Source organism: Thunnus thynnus, chromosome 24, assembly GCF_963924715.1.
Source record: "Thunnus thynnus chromosome 24, fThuThy2.1, whole genome shotgun sequence".
NCBI classification, from domain to species: Eukaryota; Metazoa; Chordata; class Actinopteri; order Scombriformes; family Scombridae; genus Thunnus; species Thunnus thynnus.
In genome coordinates, this window is record NC_089540.1 from 4876053 (window position 1) to 4898987 (window position 22935).

At 40.1% G+C, this 22935-nt stretch overlaps 4 protein-coding genes across 6 annotated transcripts; 2 read left to right on the forward strand and 2 right to left on the reverse strand.

Annotated features, from left to right (window-relative positions):
• Positions 1-790: 790 nt before the first annotated feature.
• cpo (carboxypeptidase O) lies at positions 791-7754 on the forward strand. Its single transcript, XM_067583140.1, has 9 exons — positions 791-2157; positions 3059-3098; positions 3197-3298; positions 3399-3503; positions 3759-3875; positions 4233-4326; positions 4866-5068; positions 7060-7144; positions 7240-7754. Exons 1-9 carry the CDS (start codon positions 2093-2095, stop codon positions 7509-7511), a joined length of 1083 nt encoding a protein of 360 aa, XP_067439241.1. The 5' UTR covers positions 791-2092; the 3' UTR covers positions 7512-7754.
• Positions 7755-7825: 71 nt separating this feature from the next.
• nudt15 (nudix (nucleoside diphosphate linked moiety X)-type motif 15) lies at positions 7826-9853 on the reverse strand. Of its 2 annotated transcripts, XM_067583142.1 has the most exons (4): positions 9477-9853; positions 9236-9384; positions 8296-8492; positions 7826-8186 (listed from the first exon to the last, which is right to left on the reverse strand). In XM_067583142.1, exons 2-4 carry the CDS (start codon positions 9382-9384, stop codon positions 8074-8076), a joined length of 459 nt encoding a protein of 152 aa, XP_067439243.1. In that variant the 5' UTR covers positions 9477-9853; the 3' UTR covers positions 7826-8073. The 2 variants fall into 2 exon arrangements, with proteins under 2 accessions (XP_067439243.1, XP_067439242.1); XM_067583141.1 differs by lacking the exon at positions 9477-9853 and having other exon boundaries at positions 9236-9470.
• Positions 9854-10016: 163 nt separating this feature from the next.
• On the reverse strand, positions 10017-13855 carry LOC137177050 (uncharacterized). 2 transcript variants are annotated; one of them, XM_067583139.1, is made up of 8 exons: positions 13615-13855; positions 13210-13381; positions 11921-12436; positions 11701-11748; positions 11202-11407; positions 10926-11085; positions 10718-10851; positions 10017-10554 (listed from the first exon to the last, which is right to left on the reverse strand). In XM_067583139.1, exons 1-8 carry the CDS (start codon positions 13621-13623, stop codon positions 10540-10542), a joined length of 1260 nt encoding a protein of 419 aa, XP_067439240.1. In that variant the 5' UTR covers positions 13624-13855; the 3' UTR covers positions 10017-10539. The 2 variants fall into 2 exon arrangements, with proteins under 2 accessions (XP_067439240.1, XP_067439239.1); XM_067583138.1 differs by having other exon boundaries at positions 11202-11410; positions 13615-13852.
• A 611-nt stretch (positions 13856-14466) lies between these two features.
• On the forward strand, positions 14467-22905 carry trim25l (tripartite motif containing 25, like). The gene is made up of 16 exons (XM_067583133.1): positions 14467-15540; positions 16130-16225; positions 16388-16621; positions 16948-17107; positions 17229-17261; positions 17367-17405; positions 17514-17558; positions 17660-17713; positions 17806-17853; positions 17967-18029; positions 19099-19290; positions 19453-19575; positions 20116-20151; positions 20245-20313; positions 20526-20591; positions 21349-22905. Exons 1-16 carry the CDS (start codon positions 14911-14913, stop codon positions 21921-21923), a joined length of 2463 nt encoding a protein of 820 aa, XP_067439234.1. The 5' UTR covers positions 14467-14910; the 3' UTR covers positions 21924-22905.
• Positions 22906-22935: the final 30 nt, after the last annotated feature.

The following is a 22935-nucleotide window of genomic DNA, read 5'->3' on the forward strand; positions in this document are numbered from 1 at the left end:
AATGGGTAGAGGTCTGTCTGCAATGAGGCAATGAGTAAAGTTTTAGCTCAGTAGTCAGCGAAGTCATCTATGATTGGGAGACTCCAGTTCGAGACCTGGTTTGGGGACCTCCTTTGTAAGGTAGCTAATTCACTTACACTTACATGTTACACTTATTGTAACACTTTAATTTTAAGTTAAAAGCTTAATAAAAACAAAAACAGGATTTTTAACCCTCTTTCCACTTTACATGCGACAATGATTTGTATTTGTATTCCACAAATACAAATACAAAAACAAATACAAGTACTGGGCTCTCTGCACATCCCTAGTTACATGCTGCCTTCCACTTAACAGATTTCTTGGTTCATGTTTACGTCAACAGCAATTTATGTGTCTTGTATGGTAAAGGTTCATCGGTTGGCAATGTAATGCTGAAGTTTATTTGCTGTGTTTGCTCAGTATGACTCGTGCATTTTAAGTTAAATTTATGTAAGACTGAGACAGTTTAATTTATGATGGTTTATACATTAAGAGGATTATACATTATAGACTCATATGTCATTCATGGATGACATTCTGTTTGATTTGTCCTCAGCTCAGAGCAGCTATTGCCTTTCGTGATTTTCTTTTTTTCCCCAGCCTGCTTTTCCCTCCACACCTGCCCTGCATTCAGTCTCGTAAGCCCTGCTTTGCTCCCTGTGTTTTCCCCAGCCAATCAGCTCCCAGCCTGCCCTTGTGTCTTGCCACCTGTTCCCTGTTGTTTCATTAGTTCAGTTTGTATTTAAGTTCTGTTTTTCGGTTCAGTCTTGTTTGATCCTTTGTTCAGTGAAGCTCAGTTTTGTTCTGTCCTGTTCAGTATTGCGTTGCCTGCACGTAACCTTCATTAAAGAGTGTTCTTCAGTTCCTGCTGTCTTCTCCATTTGGGTCCACCTGCTCCACGCTCCACTCCATGACACATAGCTTAAAATAAACAGCCCAACATTTGATTAAAAATGTCCTTTTGTGTTGTACGTTAAAAAAGGTTATGTTAAAGCTACTGAAGGAAGATGTATAAAAAGTAGGAAGCGGGTTATAGTGTGGAGAGGTGTTCATCCTTCTGTTTGCATGTACTGTATGCTTCACTAATGTAACACAAAGACACGCTGTCCACCATTTATACTTTTCCTCCAAACAAGTAAAATCCAATGACTACATTTTCCCAATCAGACAATCAAAAGCATACTTTTACTCACATGGAACTGACCACAGACACTTGTGTTTCTATTGCTGTGCTGAATAACATGTGCAGCACCTGCCTTTATGATACAATACTTAGTGGACCTTTGCTCTTCCTCATTAAGTCTACCATAATTATTCTCACCTTTAATATCTTTAATTTTATATAATCTTTTCCTTTTATATTCTTATTTTAAAAACATGTTCTCCTGTGTCTAAAACCATTTCAGTGATGATTTCCAAGGTCTCATCAGCTTAAGACAGATTCAAATCAAAAGTATTTCACAATACTATCATGTCAGTTTATCTCTTGTTTCTGATTATGTTTCTCATGAAGTATATTAGCTCAGATGGAAGATAAATATCACGTGCACTCTTGGCCAAGTCATTTCTTGGCCATGAACAATGCTGATGTTCACTCCACCTACAATAGGTACTGTATGTTGAATCCAAGCTAAGGAGGAGGAGATGCAATAAAACTTTTTGCAGTTAAGAAACACAAAACGTCATACTGGACATAAAGTGAAGAGGGCAGATAACAGCTGACAAAGACGATTACACAGCAATTTAGTGTAATTAATTGTGGCTTAAGTCCACAATTTTATGGATATGTTTTGATCAATTTGTGAATCATTTGACCCTGAGGAGTACAACCAGTCATTAGAGTCAGTAATGACCAATTTGTTTCTCTTTAAAAGGATATGAAGTAATCAAGTTTCTCAGTTCAGATTACACATTAACCAAGCCAACACAATGATAACATGTGCTTGTGGGGGGCTGTGGCTGAGGCAAAGGTGTCCCTTTATCTGATGCATGTTTTCTATAAAAGCCTGTGCATCCTGAGGTCAGTTTATTTAACAGTTGCAAACCAGGAGTTTACTTTCACAAAGTGACAATGCTTACATTTGTGGGACTGAGTCTTGTGCTGCTTTCAGCAGTGGGAGCAGCAGCGGTAGAAAGGTGAGTTTTATTTAGAAATTACTTACTGACAGCTTGTGTCAAATATTAATTTACAGGAAGCAAACATGGCAAGGCTGGGGACATTACTCTGAAAGTAATATAGTTAGTGTTACAAAATCATATTTGCAATGTACTTAAGTCATGTGACTGACTGGACTACTTTACATAATGTGTTATCAGCTATGTTTGGATTCCTTAGCATCCAAATCATATAGAGCAGTCAGTGGTTGAACAGAAGCATTCAGATCCTTTACTTGAATAAAAGCAGCAATAATAAAATACCAAAAATACTCCAATGCAAATGTATACTTTAGTAAAAGTACAAAGGTACAGCAAAATGTACTTAAACTATCAAGTGTAAAAGTAATGCAAAATGGCCCATATCAGCATATATAATACTATTACTGCACATGCATTTACTTACCAAATCTACCTACCAGGACCTCTAAGGCTCATAGGTTTGCATACTATGTAAACCCATGGGTGTCAGATAAATATAGAGGAAAGTAAGTGTAAAGTAACATAAGATGAGAATACCTAGGCAAAGAAGGTATCTCAAAATTGTATTTAAGTATAAAGTACTAACTTTCCACTGCTTCTTTTTTTGCAGCAGCTGTAGTAAATTGCAGCAATTTTGTAACTTTAAAATCTGTTAATCCTTCAATACATTTCTGCATGTGCAATATATTATAAATGTCTTCCTGGTGATTTTAACCAGACTACATTCAGCAAATCTGAGTTATAGTGTAAAAGTACAAATGGCTTCTCTCAAGACGACTTATGATTATCATTTTTTAACATATTAGGATACGTTTGCATAAAATACAACAAAATATTGTGGAGATACTTCAGAAAAACCACTACTTCTCATGTGTCTCTTGTATTTTGCTGTGTGCAACAGAGTGGAGTATGACTACTACAAATACCACCCCATGCCAGAGGTGAGAAGGCGCCATCACCTGTCACACACATTACTTTGACAGATCACTGCACACAGACGCACACATACACTGATGTGTAACAATTGTCCCTCCTACAGATCACCAAATGGATGGATCAGATGGTGAAGGATTATCCTGATGTTGTAACCATAATGACATACGGACAGACCTATGAACATAGGCCCATTACCTTGCTCAAGGTAATCCAAATTTTTAATTGTTCATTTTAGATCAGACATTGTGTGTGTGTTTGTGTTATACAGTAGCCATATAAGAAGCTATATGATTTTTGTCTCCCAGATTGGCCTGAATACTGGAGCGAAAAAGAAAGCAATCTGGATGGACTGTGGTATTCACGCCAGAGAGTGGATTGCCCCAGCCTTCTGTCAATACTTTGTCAGACAGGTAAGAGACAAGTAATCATTAAAAAAAACATCATTAACATTTAAAAGAACACAAGAAATACTAAATTAACAAGGAGAATATTATTTAGCTGGCTTTCTTGGCTGTTTTATTTAACTGTGGTACTGTGGTAAGGGAAAACTCATGTCTGAAGTGGATGACATGAGTTAATATCTTACTGCAGCATATTTAATAAATCTCTCAGCAAACCAATATATCAGTCTGACCCTGATGTCTTTGTTTACTCGCTAAAATCAGATCCTGCAAGCATACAAAACAGATCCAAAAATGGAAGAGATGATGAAGAACATGGACTTCTACGTCACCCCGGTGCTCAACGTGGATGGCTACATCTACTCCTGGAAGGACAAGACAGTTAGTGCTCGCATTTGATGGACATTTTTCTAATTACCTCTCCAGGGTTCTGAGCTGTGACTCAAGCTCTCAAACCATGGATGAGCAGGATATTAGAGGATGATAGTCTGGAAGAGATGCAGCAGTAAAGTTTTAAAATGAGCCACAAATTAATCAGTGCAGACAATGATTTAGGATGCTCAACATTCCCTGAGCACAAAATCATTTTCAAAATAACAGGAATGGAATAATAATATTAAATCCAAGGAAACATTTAAGTCTATAGAGAAATGTTAAGTGCCCATTTTATTTATTACTAAATTGATAGAAGGATCAGAACCATCTGGTTTAACTGACTGACCATTTTGACCCATTTAGACTCGACTCTGGAGGAAGAACAGGTCACCGGGACCTGAAGGCTGCGATTTTTATGGCACTGATCTCAACCGCAACTTTGACGCCAACTGGGGCTGTGAGTGTTGTTGTTGTTGTTGTTATTAATATTATACTGTAATATTAATATAGCCCATTACTTGATAGCAGTGGCTTACGTGTGTCCCCCCCCCCCCCCAATGCAACTCAGAATCATCGTTCATTAGGTTTCATTGGATTTACTAGATTTAATGTCCTATGGTGCTCTTTTACAGGATTTCTGCCCCTAGCAACAACAAACAAAAAGATGTTGAATATAGAGCCAAACTTCTGGCAATTACATCACTATTTGTGACTTCAGTCTATAAGTGTCTGTTTAAAGTGTCTATAATCTATATTTTTACAGTACATTAATCGATAATCACTTGTGATGAATCCACAGTGAATTATCACACTGCAGTTCCTTCAACTCTATACAGCGTTTTAGCATCTTTCAGCTCATTGTTTTGGTTTTTACAGCCCCCAACTTTACTGTTTTGGTTCACTGTGAGCCACAGCAGGCTAGCCTATGTTATGTGAAGTAGCGGTGATAATACTACATTGACTGAAATCTTTCTATTTCTTTGGCTGCTTTCACAGCAATCGGGGTATCATTTAACTGCAGCTCAGAAATCTACTGTGGGAAAAAACCTGTGTCTGAGCCCGAGACCCAGGCTGTAACTTACTTTGTAGGAACCCGGAAGGAAGACTTCCTGTGTTTCCTCACCATCCACTCCTACAGCCAGCTGCTCCTGATTCCATATGGAAACCCCAACTTCACCGCCCCCAACTACGATGAGCTGGTATTTAAATCTACAGACACAGTGATGCATGTGCATGCATTTCTGAGAATGAACATGCACACACGATATACATAATACAACATAATTCAGGGGAAACAGCGTATATGCATGTTTATAGCCCAATTATAATTATCACTGCATGCTTCTACATTAATAAAGAGAATACTCTGCATATTGCCATAGAAACTGAGCGTACACATGACAAAAAACCCATTGTAAATGAGCTCATCTGTGGAGAACAATTCAATATAGATGCTAAAATTAATGTATTTTGAGGAATTGGATATAATTTTGGATACACATATGAAACATACTACATGTCATTGACTCAGTTTACAAAATTGGTCAGTCCTCATCTGGCAAGACCGAGTGGAACGGGGTTGATTTGAGAAAGCTGCGAAACGTTGATAGTGGAAAATAAGAGGCTGGTTGCTATTAGGAAGGAGGGCGATGCAGGTAATAACCCACCGGAGCTGTCTTCCTGAGAAAATTATGCAAAGCAGGATTATGTCCATTTGTTTCTCCAGCCTTAGCAGGAGTTTAGTGGAGGGAAGCTGGCTTGCTCTGCTAAGCCAAATGACACCATCGTTCTTTGGCTTGGCACGACGGAGAGTCAATGAGACTTAAATGGATGATCTAAAGAGGCTTTCAATTATAAATCTCAAAACGTGAACTGGGAGCAGGATTGATTTATGAACACTGAGCCTCCAAAATTGATGAAAGAACATCCTGTCGGGTCTTTTTGATTAGACTGGTAAAGTTGTCATTCAGTTAAATGAGCCAGGGATACCCAGGAATCAAAAATGTTCCTAAGCTGTATGCTGTACATATAGACTAAAGTACTATTTTAACACAAACAGGAAGAATGATATGGTACATCTGGAGCAGTTAGAGAAAATAATGCAAACTGGAGTAGTTTCGCACATCTAAATGCACCCCCTGATTAATTAACAATTTATAACTATTTTAAAAAGTACTCAAACAGTTCAATAATTTCTAGAAATATACTGTGAGGCTACAGTGTTTGTTCACTCCATATAGCTTCATCAGACACATTTCCCCTGTTCCAACAAGGTGCAAAAACATTTCACACTCCCTCACCACAGTGTTTGTGTCATAACTCATAAGTGTGCATTGACATTCTCATGTCAGTCTGAGCTGAGCCTAATTTCTGAGCTCATTTTGCTAAACTATTATGCCAGCCACAGGACCTGATCTTGGAGGAGGGGTGTCAAATAATGTCATTAATACTGATGAAGTTCCTGCAAGTTTAAATCTGTATTTCCTGCCTTGTAAAACGGTTCCCTGGCATCTCCCAGTTCCCTGTGCTTGTTTCTAAACTATGTGTGAATACAGTGCGCTCATTAGTCTAGAAAACCCAATGTATAGGCACATGGAGTTGATGTAGATGCTAAAAACAAACGGATGAGCATGAGCTTTCTAGTTACCATTACCAAGGCAAGCTAGCTGGCTAGCATGGTTCAGACAAAATAAAAAAATGACTCTCGGCTTAGTTTGGCATTTACATCAGTGACATTGGTAATTTTTTCAATAAAATAATGAATTATGAGGTTTCACAACTTAAAACTGAGCAACATTTCATAATCTTTTCAGCTCTTTTAACGCAAGTCACAAAGCATAGGGGCAACACGGCGGACTTGCCCCCCAGTTTAATGCTAAACTAAAAGGAAACCTACACAAAATGTTAGTAACTTGTCAAAGAATATTGCCATGTGATAAACTGTAAATTCCCAAATATGATATTGCTAATTTATGTGAAGGCACGGTGGATCCAGCTTAGCTCAAATTCTTTTCAATTAAAGCCTACACTGTCTGTACACACAGAACAGTGTGCTTTATCACCATTAGGCTTCTCTCAAGAAAACTGAAAACTGTAGATTTTTGGTTCAAACAGGGGTCAAACCTTAAGTGCTCTGGATCCCTGCACATTTCAATAACTGTGTGACAATAACTGATGTCTAATTCCTCAGATGAAGGTGGGTTTGGCTGCAGCAGACGCCATTAAGAAAGTCCACGGGATGAACTATACTGTAGGAACCTCACCAGCTGTATTGTGTAAGTTAACACCTACCTCACATCAACTGTAAATTCAAATAAAGTGGCTACTATAGGAAGGCTACATGAGGAAAATTTGTAAACTCTTCCTACAGACCCCAACGCTGGTTCATCCAGAGACTGGGCTCGGATGCAGGGAATCCCCTTCTCCTACACATTTGAGCTGAGAGACAAAGGACAATATGGCTTCGAGCTTCCCCAGGACCAGATCCAACCAACCTGTGAGGAGGCCTACAGCGGAGCCCTGCACATTATCACCTACGCCCACGACAAGACCTTTGCAGTGACCAGTGCCGCGGCCACCGCTGCCGCAACCCTGTGGACCATGCTTTTGGCATTGGGTGTCACCAGCGCCACCCTGATGTGAAGTGGTTAAAACTGCACGAGGGATACTGACAACTTAGATTTTAAATTGGTTTTGAAGGTTTTTTTATTCTCAGTTGAGGGATTTTTTTTTATTGTTGATAAATTATGTGATAAATAGCATCTGTTAAATAAATAACAATGTACTCTTAGTTCAAACTATTACACAACAGCTGAACAGTGTATTTGGATGTTCTGAAATGTTTATATCTATTGAATTAGGAATAAAATCTTTAAATACACTCCATTTTCTTGTGTTCATGTGTTTTTTAACATCTGTGAAGCCCATTTTTGTATATCGAAACTGAATTCTTTAAAAAAAACTTTAATGAAACCACATCTAGTAATCTGAATGACATGAATTCCTAAAGTAAAAAATGCAAAACCCTCTACTGCACTGTATTTGTAACAGTTTATAATATTGGCAAAAATGACAGCATGTATCATAACAGAAAAACATAACTGGGGAAAAAGATAAGTAGAGCAACCACTGATGCACACTTTAAAGAGGTATGTCTGTTTTATCCTTTGAGGATGAGGAAAGTTTCCCAGTGTAACAGGCAGTTTCAGTGTTTGTTTGCGTTCTTGAACGGCTGGAAGCCTTGTTGTCTCAGACCAGCTAGAGGCAGGAACAGCTGCTCCTCAGGAGGAAACTGGTCCCACTGCGTCCACTTCCAGCCTGGCAGGGAGAGGACCACACAATCTTTATAACAAACTGCTCAGGTGTGTGTACATTTTTATGTATTCCATTTTAAACTCATGAAAAACAGAATTTCCTCCTCACATACCTTCGTTCTTCTCTGGTTCCAGGTTCTCTGGTTCTCCTGACTGCTCCCTGTCCAGCACTCCTTGCATGATGATGGTGACGTAGTGGTACTGCTCCTCCAGTCTGATGGAGTTCACCACTGACGCAAAGCTGACGTTCACCAAATGCACCCCTGCTTCCTCCAACACTTCTCTGTGAGCACACTCCTCCCACGACTCTCTTTCAACGACAAAGAAATCAGTGTCACATCCACTGGAAGTCATTCAGGTTTTTCACCATTTCAAATATGAGGGCAGGCAGACACACAGACCAGCAGCTCTTTATACATCCATGACACAGAGACAGAGAGCAGAGCAGAGCGGAGCAGAGGAGAGAGACGGAGACAGTCGTGTAACCTGGTCACTACACTACGAGTCCTGACCTCACACCCTGCACGCTGTTATTGGCTGGGGGCTACACACCCACTGCACGAAGGTCGACACCCAGGAGTGTCCAGAACACAGCAAAATAATAAGAAAATACAGGCAGAGGGCAGAGTCTACAGATAAGTGCACCACCACACACTTCTATTGGGTCGTAAGTGATGACTGAGAGGGATTACTTTTGTATGAGTCTATACGTTTTGTTTTGTTGATCCTGCATAGTATACCTTTAATGAAGTTGCTACAAAGCCTCACTTCCATGCACCAAACTGCATTTTAAAAATGTATCAAATTAGACTTGGCACGCTTATTTAGCAGACACTGGTAGCAATATAACTAAATAACGTTTCTCAATACTTGGTTAACTTTCAGGGTGAATTCGGCATAATGTAACTGACTTTAAAGATTTTATTTTATTCAAATTTCCACAATGACGGCATAACACGGCAGCAGCGAAGTATATAAAAGAATACATTACATATATAAACTGCAGTATCAGATTTGTGAATGGAGCTTTTCTTTTACCTACTACCCACCTACCCAAACTCCAGGTGGCCACCGGGGAGCTGGTACGTCCCTTTGCCCATCGCACTTTTCCGCTTCCCCAGGAGAACACAGCCTGGATGGGCTGAATCTGTGACCAGCACCCCGACTCCAACCCCTGGACGCTTCACGACTGTAACTGACATCTGGTCAAAGACAAAAAGTGCTTTAAAATGACACAAAATTTGCTAAAACGAAGCTAACACGGACATGCGACAAGCTTATCACATGGACTAACCAGGAGATACAAGATGATTCATATCTGTGCACTTCCGTCTTCGCTTTAAAAAAGAAAAAAACTGTTTGGGAGACTAGTCTTGTTGTCTTACTTTAGGTCTATTAACTTGTTGTTTGGTTCTATCAAATAAGGTAGCAACAACATTATGGTGTGTAAGTAATACATAGTTGACAGAGCACTTTATATTGTCAAAATTGTTCTATTTATCCGGTTATTTTGAATTTGCTGAGCAATAGGTTGACTCTCTTGACAGTTAAACACTCTTTGGCTACGCAGTTCTTCAGCAAAGTTTTTGCATTTATTTCTCTGAGCAAAAAAAACTATAATTTGTACTTATTTTATACAATGGACAATAATAACATGTAAAAGCACCAGATTTAGCAACCGCAAGAACCGGGGTGCAACACTGCCACCTAGTGACGAGTTGGGCTTGTTGTTTATCCTACAGGATAAACTGGAAAGGGTAATCACTGCTATTGGCATCTGTAAATTATTTTTATCACTTAGATTACAAACGAAAGCCCTTTTTATATATATATATATAAATTCTAAGATATACATGTATGGAATGGATAGTAGAGTGCATGTGAGAACAGTGAAAATGGTTGGATGAGGATTTACTGCTGGGTTTAGTGTTTTTGCTTATTCCTATTTGTCCTAATCATGTACCCTCTTCTCTCTGAGTATTTTAGAGGCCAAAATAAAGCATCTAGCAGGGTGTAGTGATTACAAACTTTTAGACGTCAATACATATTATTATTTTTGAATTATTGAAATCTTTTAGCACTGACTATAATCTTAAACCATGATGCTGCAATGTCACAACTCAATCTTAATGTGGCAATAATAAATACATCCAGTAGTTCAGCTCAGATTAGATCTTTATTGTCCCACAAAGAAATTCATATTTAGATATTTTACATCCACTTTATGACAACCAATACATTTAACTCAACAGAGCCTTCATCTTAATAGAACTTAACACAATGAATTCAGCCATTTAACTCCAATAAAACTGGAGACAAAGGGAGACAAGTGATAAATTGATGTGTAAAACAGCAGATCAAATGTCTTCTTCCTGTGGAAAGAGAAATCAAAGTTTTTCAAGTTATTTTTTGATAAAGTAAAAGAAGAAAATCAGCACAGTGATTTTAGCTGACAAGTTTTCAGTATCCATTTACCAGCATTTCTTTTAAATTGAAAACATCAATGGTGCTGCAAAAAAAGACAGAGATACTCACCACTTCTGTTCTCTCCTCTCTTCTTCCCTCTGTCCCTTCATCCCTCTCTCCCGCCTGCTGCAGCCATTTCTTCACAATAGACTCGACCGCTTCATCTGCAGCTCTGGCACACACGCTGTTCCTCCTCACAGCATCTATGAAGGAAAGACGGCAAACTTACAGACTCTGAAGGCCAGTTTTATTGCGAGACAAAGTGCTCCTCACTTACCGTTAACGATTTCCTTTAAACACGAAGATGCAAACGACACCTTGTTGTTTTTCCCTCTCCAGTCCATTCTTTTCGCAAATGTGTTGGACAGCATCCTTTCCAGTATCCTCTGTGCTGTTTGATCAATAGGGAGTCCATCGGTATCCCCGAAAAAGTTAACCTGAAACCACAGATTTTAAGTGATTACCAAGTCAAACAATTCATAAAGACACAAACCTTCCACACCCTTGAAATCGAGACAAAATATCTTTAATTAACTTATTATTATCTTCTTACAAGCCTACTATTCAAGTCTGGGTTTTCACTGAGCTTCAGCTCTAAGTCAGCGAGTCCGTCCTCCTCCGTGATGGGGAACATGGCCCTTAGATCGGCCGCGGTGGAGTCAGGAGTGCCGTCTGTGTTGGTGAGCTTCTGCAACAGCTGTAGGATTTGGCTCTGCTGTTGACGGAGGACTCTCAGCTGGGTCAAGATCTCCAGCTCCACTGCTGTGAAACAATAAAAACAGACTGTCAGCACATGTTTAATCCACCTGGGAAGCTCTCATGTGATGTCTCTGGCAGGCAACACATTACGAGCATACATGACATTGCAATACTTTAACAAATCTGAAGTGTCAGCAGTCATTTTCTGTAAGTTATCACTGGTAACGAATGAAAAAATAGGTTTTATTTCATAGTCTAAACGGTTGTAAATAATAAAAAGTCTTGATTAAACTGTCCAAGCTATCAAAAATCTGTTTTTAAATCATTTTTCTACCCAGTTTGAATTTGCTTACGTGTGGGACTGAGATGAAGCTCTGATCCTCCAACAGCTGGTGGTGATTCTGTTGTTACATTGTGAAAAAAGACATTTTAGTAAAGTTCTACATAACAATATACAACAAAACAAGAACTATAAGGACATAAAAGTCACTTACTATTCATATTGCCTGCCATATATACAACCCTGACACATTTTATTATGTATAAGAGAAATAAAAATATTTTTAAAAATACCTCTGAGGGGTGAACTTGCGGTCACATGTGCAGTCCTGCTGGAGTGTTTCATTCTTATGTGCATGTTAAGGCATCTTTTGTTCATTACTGCATTGCATTGTGGGCATGCTGCAAGTTTCTTTGGCCCAACTTCTGCTTGACATGGCTTTACTGCTACATCATCTGAGGGTGCTGAGGCTGGTTCATTATTTAAAGTTGGTTCTTCATTCACTATGTTTGAAAAAGTGCCTGAGGTCCATGTTGCTGCATAATCTGCTCCAGAGGAGCTCAGTGGACTTGGATTAGCATTCAGTGGCTCTCCTGGTGATGGAGACAGAGGTAAAGTCTGTTCTGCATCATCATCACTATGATCACCTTTAACACCAGGGCAGACTGGATGATCCACTGCAGGAAGGGATTGATGTTTTGTATTCAGATGATGAGTGAATTGATTACGATTCAAAAGCAGTTTCTTGCAAAAACAGTGGAAATGAGCTTGTGGCCGGCAGCCCAGGTTGCACTTGTAGATGCTGTAGCCTGTGGGTGGGAAAATGAAACATAGTTAATAGCTATATTAAATGTCAATGGTGGGTTACTGCTAAATACTAATGATTACTATTTATGAGGGAGGAAGTGTTAGTTACTTAAGCATCAATACTGAGGTTATCATCAAAAGTTTTCAGTTATTACTGAGACTTTATTATAGATGAGCTTATCTTTTCAGTATCATATTATGCTCTGATTTTTTTTAAGTTTCTCTACCATCTATTTTACTAGAAATGTTCATAAAATACTGTAAGCAACGAGCTCCCAGCAGACACGCTCCAAACTCCATTGTAAATATTACATTTAATGTTGTAACACTTACCGCCTGTTATAAATACCTGGTGAAACATAACTTATGACCTTTTACGAATGCCTTTTCATATTCTTGTACATTCAGCATAGATGTAACCACTAAATATCTAATTCTAATATCTAATTGTAATGAAATTTTCTAACTTTTAAAACTGGTTCACGGTGCCTTCTACTGTCTCCTGCACTGGATTTATGTGCGAGAATAACACTGAATCGTAATCTCAAAGGCAACATTTTTTAGTTCAATAAGGCTGCTTCCTGTATTTTGTGCATGCCGAATTGTAAAGTTCTTCCTATTTATTTCTATCACATCTAAAGTCTGAAAATGGAGAGTACACTTAAAACAATACGATGGGAGACAATGAACTTGATACTTTTTCAATGGACTTTGGCACACAGTGTTCATACAAGAAAACCCGGCACTAATCGCCTCTAAACACATAGTAAGTTACCTCTAAAATGAATGGCTCTTGAAAGGTGACATTGCAGATGTCTGTAGACTTTGTATCTGTGTGCGGGCTTGTAGATGTGCGGGCTGCAGAGCGGGCAGTGATAAAACCTGCAGCATTGCGAACATTTCTGCACCGGCGGCCGCTGGCTCCCCTCCTGTATGCTGATATGGTACTAAAGAAAAACAACAAGATTTAAAGGAAACATAATCAAACAGTACAAAACCGTACAGAACTGTCTGTAAACGATCAAATGCACTCCATAGCCCGGCAGAAGTTATTCTGATACCTATAAAGATGTTTTACTGAAGGGCGAAGAGACGGCAGGGGACAGTTTTACTCAGGGACTAGTTTTAGCAACGAGCTAGTACGGTCAAACATGGTTTGATATTAAAACAGTTACTTTACCTGCGGCATTTAGGCTTACAACAGCTCTAACTTCAAGGGCAGCCCATGAAACAGTGGGATGAAGCTACTCTGCAGATTATTCACCTATGTTTGCTTGTGTTTTATCTTTATCTCCAATAAAACTAAGCCTTTGTGTGGCTCTATGCTGCGCTCAGACACTGTGCCCTCTGCTGGCTGGGTGGAGGACACACTGTTTTCAATAATCCCATTGCTTGATATTGACACTGTTGTATTTATTGTGTCTCCCTTGTCTTGTTTGATGGGTCAAATATGACTGGACTGGATCAGGATATTTTCATTATATGTTCTGTATATTTATTTATCTGTTACTGGTTACTTTTCAGAGGATTTTACATAAAACACAAGCTAATCTTATAAAATACTACATAAAATATTGTAAAGATGTCCAACATTTCTTTTTTGTGTGTGGCCCCTTACAACAATGTCTATTTGTGGCCCCTGTCACATTTCAGATGTCTACAAGTTGTTAGCGGTTCCACCAAAGAGACATTTCCCCATGAAACTTTTCAGATGGCTTCATTTAAATAACTGTCTAGTCAAGACCAGAAGAGGTGAAAACTCTCCAATATTCCACAAAGAGAAAAAATTCACGTCCAAAAAAAACAAAAACACATTTTTGTAGCAGGATTTAATCAATTATCTTATGACCCCTTCAGACCCTTTATTTAAGTAAACATACCAATAGCACAATGAAATAACACTCTGTTAAAAATAAAAGTCCTGCATTCTATTCGAAGTATTATCAGCAAAATGTACTTAATAAATGTACAATAATAAAAGTACTAGAGATAGAGATACTTTCATTTTTGATTCTTAAAGTGCATTTTGTTGTTAAAACTTCTTTACTTTTAAATGCAGGACTTTTACTTGTAATTGAGTATTTTAACATTATGATAATGGTATGAAGGTTATCTTTAAATAAACAATCCCAATACTTCTGGTTTGGTGAAATGATAAAAAGATCAGTCATTCACACCTTTACTCTGCTGGCATTTAGCAGTTTTCCACTGACACCCGTTTTCCCCGCTAGACCTGCCTGGTGGCTCTGGCCCCTCCCAGTTCACCACTTCTTGCTTTCACCTGACAAGAACAACTTTTAATCAGACAGCATTTTTCCTCCCTTGAGTCAAAACCTACCTCTTCACATCTCTGGATGTCTTCTACTTTTCTGCTTTATATTACTAAAAATCTCTGAGTGTCATACCTGCTAACAATCTCTCTCTTCTCCCATCTACCCACCTGTTTCGTCCTCCTGCTGTGTTTGACAGAGTCACCATGAGTGGGAAACTGTGGACAGAGGAGCAATTTAACTGCCCGGTATGTCTGGATCTCCCAAATGATCCGGTCACCATCCCCTGTGGGCACAGCTACTGCATGGCCTGCATCAAGGACTACTGGAGCAAGGACGACCCCAAGGGGATCTACAGCTGCCCCCAGTGCCGTCAGACCTTCTGCCCCAAGCCCTCCCTGTCCAGGAACACCATGCTGGCTGAAGCTGTGGAGCAGCTCCGCAAAGGCGCCCTCAAGTCTGAAGTAAGAGAATCTATGCGAAGCGCCCGTAGTGTTGCCTCCTCTTCATCCAAATCCAAAGGGAAGCTGTCCTCAGCAGCTGTGCCATGCGACATGTGCAAAGGAGGACAGCGGGCAGCCGTCAAGAGCTGCCTGGTGTGTATGAGCTCATACTGCGAAACCCACCTGAAGCCCCACCAGACCAAGAAGGCCCTGAAGCAGCATGAGCTGATCGCCCCCACAGGCAATCTGGCTGAGAAGATCTGTACCCAGCACAAGTACCTGCAGGAGTTCTTCTGTCGCCAGTGTAAGATGTTTATTTGCTGGCTGTGCACCAGCAATCTGCACAAAGGCCATGAGTGTGTGTCCACCAAGGCTGAGCGCTTAGAGAAACAGGTAAGCAAGGATGGATGCTGCAGGCACCCCATGAGGGTCTCATCTGGGAAATGCCAAAATCATTTTTAATAGATGTTAAGCTCTAGTAGTTATGAGGTGAACATTAATATACATACAATACATACAACACAATATTTACTAGTTGTACTGTGAAATAAGTGAGTTTTACATACATGTTGACTAGCTGTGCCTAGTAAACATACTGCTGTTTTCCTTTGACAGCAGCAAACCTAACAGTATGACTGAAATTTGCCAAGTTAAACATGCATAAAAGATCATGAAATTGGACAGCAGTCTTTCCACCTTTAATGGAAGGTGGGCAGCTGTTTCCACAATAGGGGACAATCAATACTATGTATGTACAGCACACCACTCCTTCTGTTAACTGTCCATTGTTCCATGTGATGGGTTTCTATTTAAGGTGTCGTCTTGTCTCCTTTTGTGTGGCTTCAGCCCGGCTGTGAACATTCCTAACTACATTCCTGTCCATTCATGACGCTCATAACGCTCCACCCTTTTGTGTTTTTGTGTGTGTGTGATATTGATGTAAATTGTTTTTGATGTCATGTCCTACTGTATTTTTCTGTAGAAAACGCTGACAGAGATTCAGGCAGACAATCAGCAGAGACTCAAAGACCGAGAGCAGGAGCTGAAAGACATGAAAAAGATGATGGAAATTATGAAGGTTGGTCAGCTGAGTTGTATTTTTCATGAGCTTACTCTCCGAGTTGGGTTAACTTGCACCAGTTTAGCAAGTGCAAGCTTTTGATCAGCTAGTTCTTAAAATGAAGATCGAATTCCCCATGAACCTTGTAATATTGACTTCACTCATCCACGGCCCACCCAGCGCTCTGCAGACAGGGTACATGGTGACACGGAGCAGGTGCTGTCCGAGCTGCAGCGTTCAGTTGAGCGTCTGCAGGAGCTGCTGGAGGAGGTGTTGGATCAGGTCGGCCTGGAGAAGATGGGCCAGGCCCAGGAGGTGGTTGACAGCCTGGAGGCCGAGATCAAGGAGCTGAAGAGGAGAGGCACAGAGATGAAGGACCTGGCCTGCTGTGAAGACCACATCCACTACCTGCAGGTAGAGATGGAGGGAGTGTGTGTGACTATTAGACTGAGAAATCACCTTGCACCTATTTATGTTGAGATTTTCTTTCCGACTTAAGGTGAAACTTAATTCATCAATAGATATGTATATAATAGATCTAAATGGCACAGAGGAATAAGATATATCAGACGTTATATACACACACTATACTTGTTAGTAGAATCAATTCATTGCCAGTTTGGCTCCTACATGGGATTTGTTGATAAAAAAGAAAATTATCCTTTAAAGTTACAGTTTAAGGTCTATGCCTGGCTTCTATAGGCCATGCATTTCATTAAAAAGGTCATATTTCCCTTCAGACATGTGAGTCCATGTGCAGTCCCCTGGAGTCTGGGGACCTGCCCCCTGTGGTTGTCAATCCAGAAGCTTCCTTTGAGCCTGTTCGTGACGCCATCCTGGACCTCAGGGAGCAAGTAGAGGATCTGTGCAACCAGGAGCTGGGCAAGATCACCAAACAAGGTCTGACACAGAAATCTTTTTTTGTTTTGTCCTGCCTTGTTTTTGTCCAGTCATACCTTATTTTGTCTGACCTTCTTGTCATGTCTCATCTTTTTTCATCTTGTTGTCTGTGCTTTTCCAGTCAATGACACAACTCTGTTCACTCTGGGTGACTGTAAGTTCCAAACATTTTTTCTTTTTAACATGAACGTACAATAACAAAAGCTGTAATGGTGTTGAGATTTCTTGTGTAAAAGGGACTTTCCTTTATCTCATCTAGCCAACAGGAGCACAGGACAGAAAGGCAGCTTTTTTAAATGTAAGTTTTGTACTATAAAATCTGAATAAATCATAGGTTCTTACATTTCCCATGATCCTAAAAATCATTTCACAGAAAAACTAATTTCTGATTTCTCCCTTTCTCTAGTGTTTTCTGGTCTGGGTCTTCGCAACACAAATGGCCGATCACCAGGTATGTCCAGTGTTTTTTTGTCTGCCATCACTACATCTTTTCATGTTATCATCTGTTATATGAATATGTTTAATATATGCATTATTTTTCATTTCTCACAGCTTCTACACCTACTATCTCAGTTGGAACACGGAGCACAGACAGACGAGGACTGGGTACTAACATTTATTTTGCTTTATGAAACAACATCAAAAGTAATTCAGTACACAGTCCTTGTTAAACATGGTGTTCACATTTTCCTTTTCAGGTTTAGGCTTTAAAAGCCTAGACGTGAGGAGCAGAGACACACCACGAGGTGAGACTGTGTGTGCTGTTGAATTAAACGGAAACAACTTTGAAAAAACCTGCAGTGTCTGTCACCACAATGTGTATGTGTGTATTTAAAACTATTCTTCCTCCTTGTTGTAGACAGAGGAAATACGAGCTCACCCAGACCTCGGGACAGACAAAGGAGAGAGGAAAGAGAGACAGGTAGGTTCGTTCTGATTTTCCTGGCAGGAGGTTGCACTGACTTTAATTTAAAAGCCAAGGCTTCCTGATAATCATGCGGCTGCTCCTTCATACTTTCATATGATAGTGCACTTAGATCAAGAAATGTATTTTTCAGATTCCTCACATTTTATAAAAGGTGCTACTCCATAGTAAATTTACTCTGTTATTATGTTAAGTGTTTCAGTATGGTTTCCGTTGGTTACAGCACCTCTCAGGCACCTTGGTAGTGTTCTGTTTTGTTGCTGCTGAATCTCCTCATCTGCAACTTTGTCTTGTGGTGTGCCTCAAGGTTCTGTTCTGGGTCTTCTCTTGTTTTCCTTGTACATGCTTCCACTTGCGCAGGAGATGTAAAGGTATATCTTACCGCTGCTATGCAGATGATACTATATTATACATCTCTTTTAACCCTCAAAACATGACAAAATAGAGGTGTCAATCATGACCAGGCACTGTCTCTTCTTGACCACTATGTGAAGTGTTTGATAGTTTTTGTCAGCTGTGGAATACTGCCAATATGATTTATTATGTCTCAACCTGAGATATACATGATTCAAACTTCTATTTCATCTGATCTCAATTACTCCAACTCCCTTATTGGCAGGTCTCTAAGATCTTCTCATCAGGATTTTTTAGTTGTTGCTCATTTCAGGTTAAAAACTAAACAGAGTGGCCTTTTATTCATTACTTTTATATTGTGCATCTATTTAATGTCTTGCTTTGTGCAGTCTGATCTAGGAAGGTGTTATATAAATAAACTGTACTTACTGTACTGGCTTATAATATAATGCTGCAAATCTGCCTTTAGGTTACACTAGATAAATATAACAGATGAGTGAGGTATGGAATATTGTTTTTGTACAATACATGTTAAATTTTCCCTTTACTGTCGGGGGAGTTTCAAGCATATTATTTTGGATAGGGAACTAATATAATAAGTAACTGACAATATTACTGATATTTTTGGGAAGAGCAGTCACTCGTTTAGCTATTAACAGACACTAATCGTAATCCTAACCTTGATCTGACATCTCTCATGTCTTTCAAACAGTTAGGGAGGCCAACACCAGACCCAGCCCCACTCCCAGCCGCAGAGAGTCCCAGTCTCTCTGGGCCAGGTCCAGTCAGAGCCAGGCTGCCCCTGCCGCAGTCCCAATTCCTACTCCGATCCCAGCCACCCCAGCTCCTGCTCCAGCTCCAGCTCCAGCTCCAGCTCCAGCTCCTGCACCAGCATCAACTGGAGGTATAAAACCTACCTTTGTACAAAAAAATGCCCCAAACTGTTACCATTTGCCACCACCAACTGGCAAAACAGTGCAGCTTTGACGAACAATATATGCCCTTGTGAGAGTGTAACTCATTTTTGTTTTCCAACTGTCTCCTCTGTCTGTCCTGATTTGGCCAGGTTTCAGTCGGATGGCGTCGATCAGCAGCCTCTTCCGCTCCCATCGCCGTGGCACCACCCCAGCCACCCCTGTCACCCCAGCTACCCCGGCCAACAACACACAATCTGCAGGAGGAAACCTATGTAAGATCAGATGAGAAAAAGCAGGGATAGATTGAATCTGGATATGAGATCTGGATGCTGTTCTCTTTAGAAAACACAAATATTGTGTCTTTTTGATATATATTAGGACATGCAGTTCATGCAAAACCTGGCCAGCTGTTAATAACTATTTGCTATAGCTGTATATTCATGAATTACTCTTAGTGGGCAGGAAAATCATTTTGCCTCTTTCTGCTGTGGCTGGCTGAGTAGACATTTAATACAGAGAATAATAAGTAATAATGATACAAAGCTGCTTACGAAGAATATTAATTTCATCCGGTTCATGTTTCAGCCAGGCTTATTTTTCATCGACTTTAATAGTCATCTGCTTCTTCTCTTGTCTCTGTTGTCCTTATTCTTCACCACCCCAAACCTGACAGAAATTCATTAATTCATACAGTATCTCATCTCAAATACTGCCAACCTGAACCTGCCTTGTGTAGGCGTCATCATTCTGTCTAAGTAAGATGTTCTCTGGATTTCAAAGTGTCTAACTGTGTGACTGTTTGTGCTCAACAGGGGGGATGGCTGCTCTGCCTGAAACACCAGTAGAAGGTAAAATGTCAGCTTTCATGTTGCACATGGAAATTCAATAACTTGGTTCTGGGTCTCTTGCACATCACTTGTCTCTGTTTTCTCATTGGACAGTTAACCCTAGCCTGTTCTTGGATACGCCCACACCTGACTCCATGAATCATGCTCCGGCTTTCCCTGCATGTAAGTACCTTTATCTCCGTGATTTAATCCTCAACTATTTATAACTATTGAAACAAGAAACATGAATGAAAAATGCAAAGAAATGAAAAAAATATTATGATGAATACAGCATAAAACAAATTAGGAAACCATGTAAAATAAAGTAAATCAATATATGCATTCTAAATATTTGCAAACTGTGCAAGAATTGACTGACTGTGGCTTTTTTCTAGTGAGAGAAATTAACATTGACAGCATCCAGGCCCCAGAGCCAAGGGCCAGAGAGGAGTTCCTACAGTGTGAGTCTCAATGTTTAATTACAATATGACATTTTCTGAGCAAGTTAAGCGCTCAGGCTCACAAACACTTTGTCTGAACAAATGACCACCATGTCTGCTCCTGGTATTGATGAAAAAGTTGTGCGATGGTGCCTATTGTTTATTCCATGTTTATTCCAAAGAAAAAAACATAAATCACTTCCTGTGTATAAAATAACTACCACACAGAGCATGTTTAAAACTACAATGTTCATTTACTAGCTTTTTGCAGCAATTATGACTGTAACACATTGTCGTCATCAGTAGATGGAGTTGCTCAATTGTCATGGCAATGGTTTTGTGGCATGCAGGCACAATAGCTGTTATGGTTTCATCCATAGTTGTTTTTATTTTAGTTTGACTTCTCAAAAGTTAAGCATGAAAGTTCATTCTTGGTGTTGGAAATGGTTTGACAAAACAATCCCAACTCAAGATCCACTTACCAGTTTCGTTTGTGGAGCTTTCAACGGTGCTAGGTGGTCTTCATCAACATGGATGACAAATTGTAAAAGCCCTATGGATGAAACCATAAGAGCTGCTAAGCTAGCATGTTGACATATCTGTCTCCATGATGAAGACTATGTGAAAAGCTCTGAAAAAAGCCAGTAAGTGGACCTTGAGTTGGGATTGTTTTGTTAAACTAGTATTTCAAGGTTAAGAATGAACTTTAATGCTTAATGAATATTATTAATTTTCAAGATTTTGTGAATAATTGTTCATTAAACCCTTTCTTTCCTAGATTCTGTGACCTTGACCCTTGACCCCAACACAGCCCACAAACGCCTGACTCTTTCCGATGGCAACACTAAAGCCACCCTGCAGGGGGCGGCGCAGCCCTATCATGACACTCCCCAGCGTTTTGATGGCTGGACCCAGGTGATGTGCCAGAGCCCTCTGTACGCCCAGCGCTGTTACTGGGAGGTGGAATGGCGAGGCCGGGGCTCCTCTTTGGGCATAGCCTATGGGGCGTTGAACAGGAAGGGCTCAGATGCGAGGGCAGGGCTTGGCTACAACGCCCAGTCCTGGACCCTGGAACTGTCAGACACCTGCTGCTCAGCCATGCATGACAATGAGAAGAAGGACATACCGGTCACCTACTCCCCCCGTCTGGGCATCTACCTGGATCTGTCCATGGGGACGCTGGCGTTCTACAGTGTGGCAGAAAGCATGACACACCTTCACACCTTCCGTGCAAACTTCACCCAGCCGCTTTATGCTGCCTTCGGGGTGGGGAGTGGAGTTGGGGTGGGTCTGGACTTTGCCCTTGGCCAGTTCAGCTCCAGCTCTGACAGCATCAAGATCTGTCCCATGTAAGGATGCAGGCTGGAGGGCAGTGATTGGTGGAAAATGCTGCATTCATGACATCAGACTTCGGAGTTTAACACAGCAGCTTGGATGTGTTCATGCTGATTGAACTCATTAAAACTGTAGGACCACAATGACTGGAAGATTTTGAAAGGGTGGTTGCACCTAATCTCGTTTTTCATGTTTTAAATGCACTTAGTGAAAGAAATTTCTGTTTTACACAGAAAGTAAACATTGCATTGTTTACAGCCACATTAGCTATGTGGCTCTAGTGATGGGAATATTTGTCTGTCAATCTATCACCAGTGCTGCCAGATTGAGTGGTTTTCCATGGAAATGGGCAACTTTTTATTTAACTGTGCAGGTAAAATTAATTTTGGCTGGTCTGTGATCATTTGGTCTACCTTTTGTACCATTTCCACTGATAAAATGTCAGTAGACTGAGCTTGACATGCAGGGACTGATAACTGATGACTGTCAAAACCAAATGTAATTTCAGTTTATTACAACTAAGTTGAAACAAAATTTTAATGTTTTCATGACCAAATACCTGCAAAACCCCCAATTAGCCTCTGCTGTACATTGTGCTAATTAGCTATTTTTAGCATGCTAACAAGCTAAACTGGCAAATATTACCCACTAAACATCACCATGTTAGCATTGTCATTGTGAGGATGTTAGCATTTAGCTGAAGTGCTGCCTGTGCTGAAGTACAATCTCACAGAGCTGTTAGCATGGTTGTAGGTGTTTAACTGTACTGTTATATTATAAAGTTGAGCATATTTGAAAACCTGTTCCAGAAAGCCAGAAATGTCTTTTTTTCATCACCAAACACTGTGTCCCATAGTACATACAAGTAGACATGAGTTTTTATTTTCAAGTTGGAGTGTCATGATCTGAAATATAGTAAATAGTCTCAGTTTAAGACCAAGAACTTTTTATATAAAACGATTAAAACTATTCCCAGTCATGTATTAAAATTCAGTTCTGACCTTTTTTGTGTGTGTGACATCTTACAAAC

Excerpts from the sequence above, each read along its gene's own strand:
- cpo (XM_067583140.1), top strand. The coding sequence starts at position 2,093 with ATGCTTACATTTGTGGGACTGAGTCTTGTGCTGCTTTCAGCAGTGGGA. Across the intron at positions 3,299-3,398 it reads GGCCCATTACCTTGCTCAAG|ATTGGCCTGAATACTGGAGC; the intron begins GTAATCCAAATT and ends TTTGTCTCCCAG. Across the intron at positions 5,069-7,059 it reads CCCCCAACTACGATGAGCTG|ATGAAGGTGGGTTTGGCTGC; the intron begins GTATTTAAATCT and ends CTAATTCCTCAG.
- nudt15 (XM_067583142.1), bottom strand. The coding sequence starts at position 9,384 with ATGTCAGTTACAGTCGTGAAGCGTCCAGGGGTTGGAGTCGGGGTGCTG. Across the intron at positions 8,493-9,235 it reads GGTGGCCACCTGGAGTTTGG|AGAGTCGTGGGAGGAGTGTG; the intron begins GTAGGTGGGTAG and ends TGTCGTTGAAAG. Across the intron at positions 8,187-8,295 it reads GGAACCAGAGAAGAACGAAG|GCTGGAAGTGGACGCAGTGG; the intron begins GTATGTGAGGAG and ends TCTCCCTGCCAG.
- LOC137177050 (XM_067583138.1), bottom strand. Across the intron at positions 11,749-11,920 it reads CGCAAGTTCACCCCTCAGAG|AATCACCACCAGCTGTTGGA; the intron begins GTATTTTTAAAA and ends ATGTAACAACAG. Across the intron at positions 11,086-11,201 it reads CAGACTTGAATAGTAGGCTT|GTTAACTTTTTCGGGGATAC; the intron begins GTAAGAAGATAA and ends CTGTGGTTTCAG.
- trim25l (XM_067583133.1), top strand. The coding sequence starts at position 14,911 with ATGAGTGGGAAACTGTGGACAGAGGAGCAATTTAACTGCCCGGTATGT. Across the intron at positions 17,559-17,659 it reads CACAAATGGCCGATCACCAG|CTTCTACACCTACTATCTCA; the intron begins GTATGTCCAGTG and ends CATTTCTCACAG. Across the intron at positions 17,854-17,966 it reads GAGCAGAGACACACCACGAG|ACAGAGGAAATACGAGCTCA; the intron begins GTGAGACTGTGT and ends TCCTTGTTGTAG.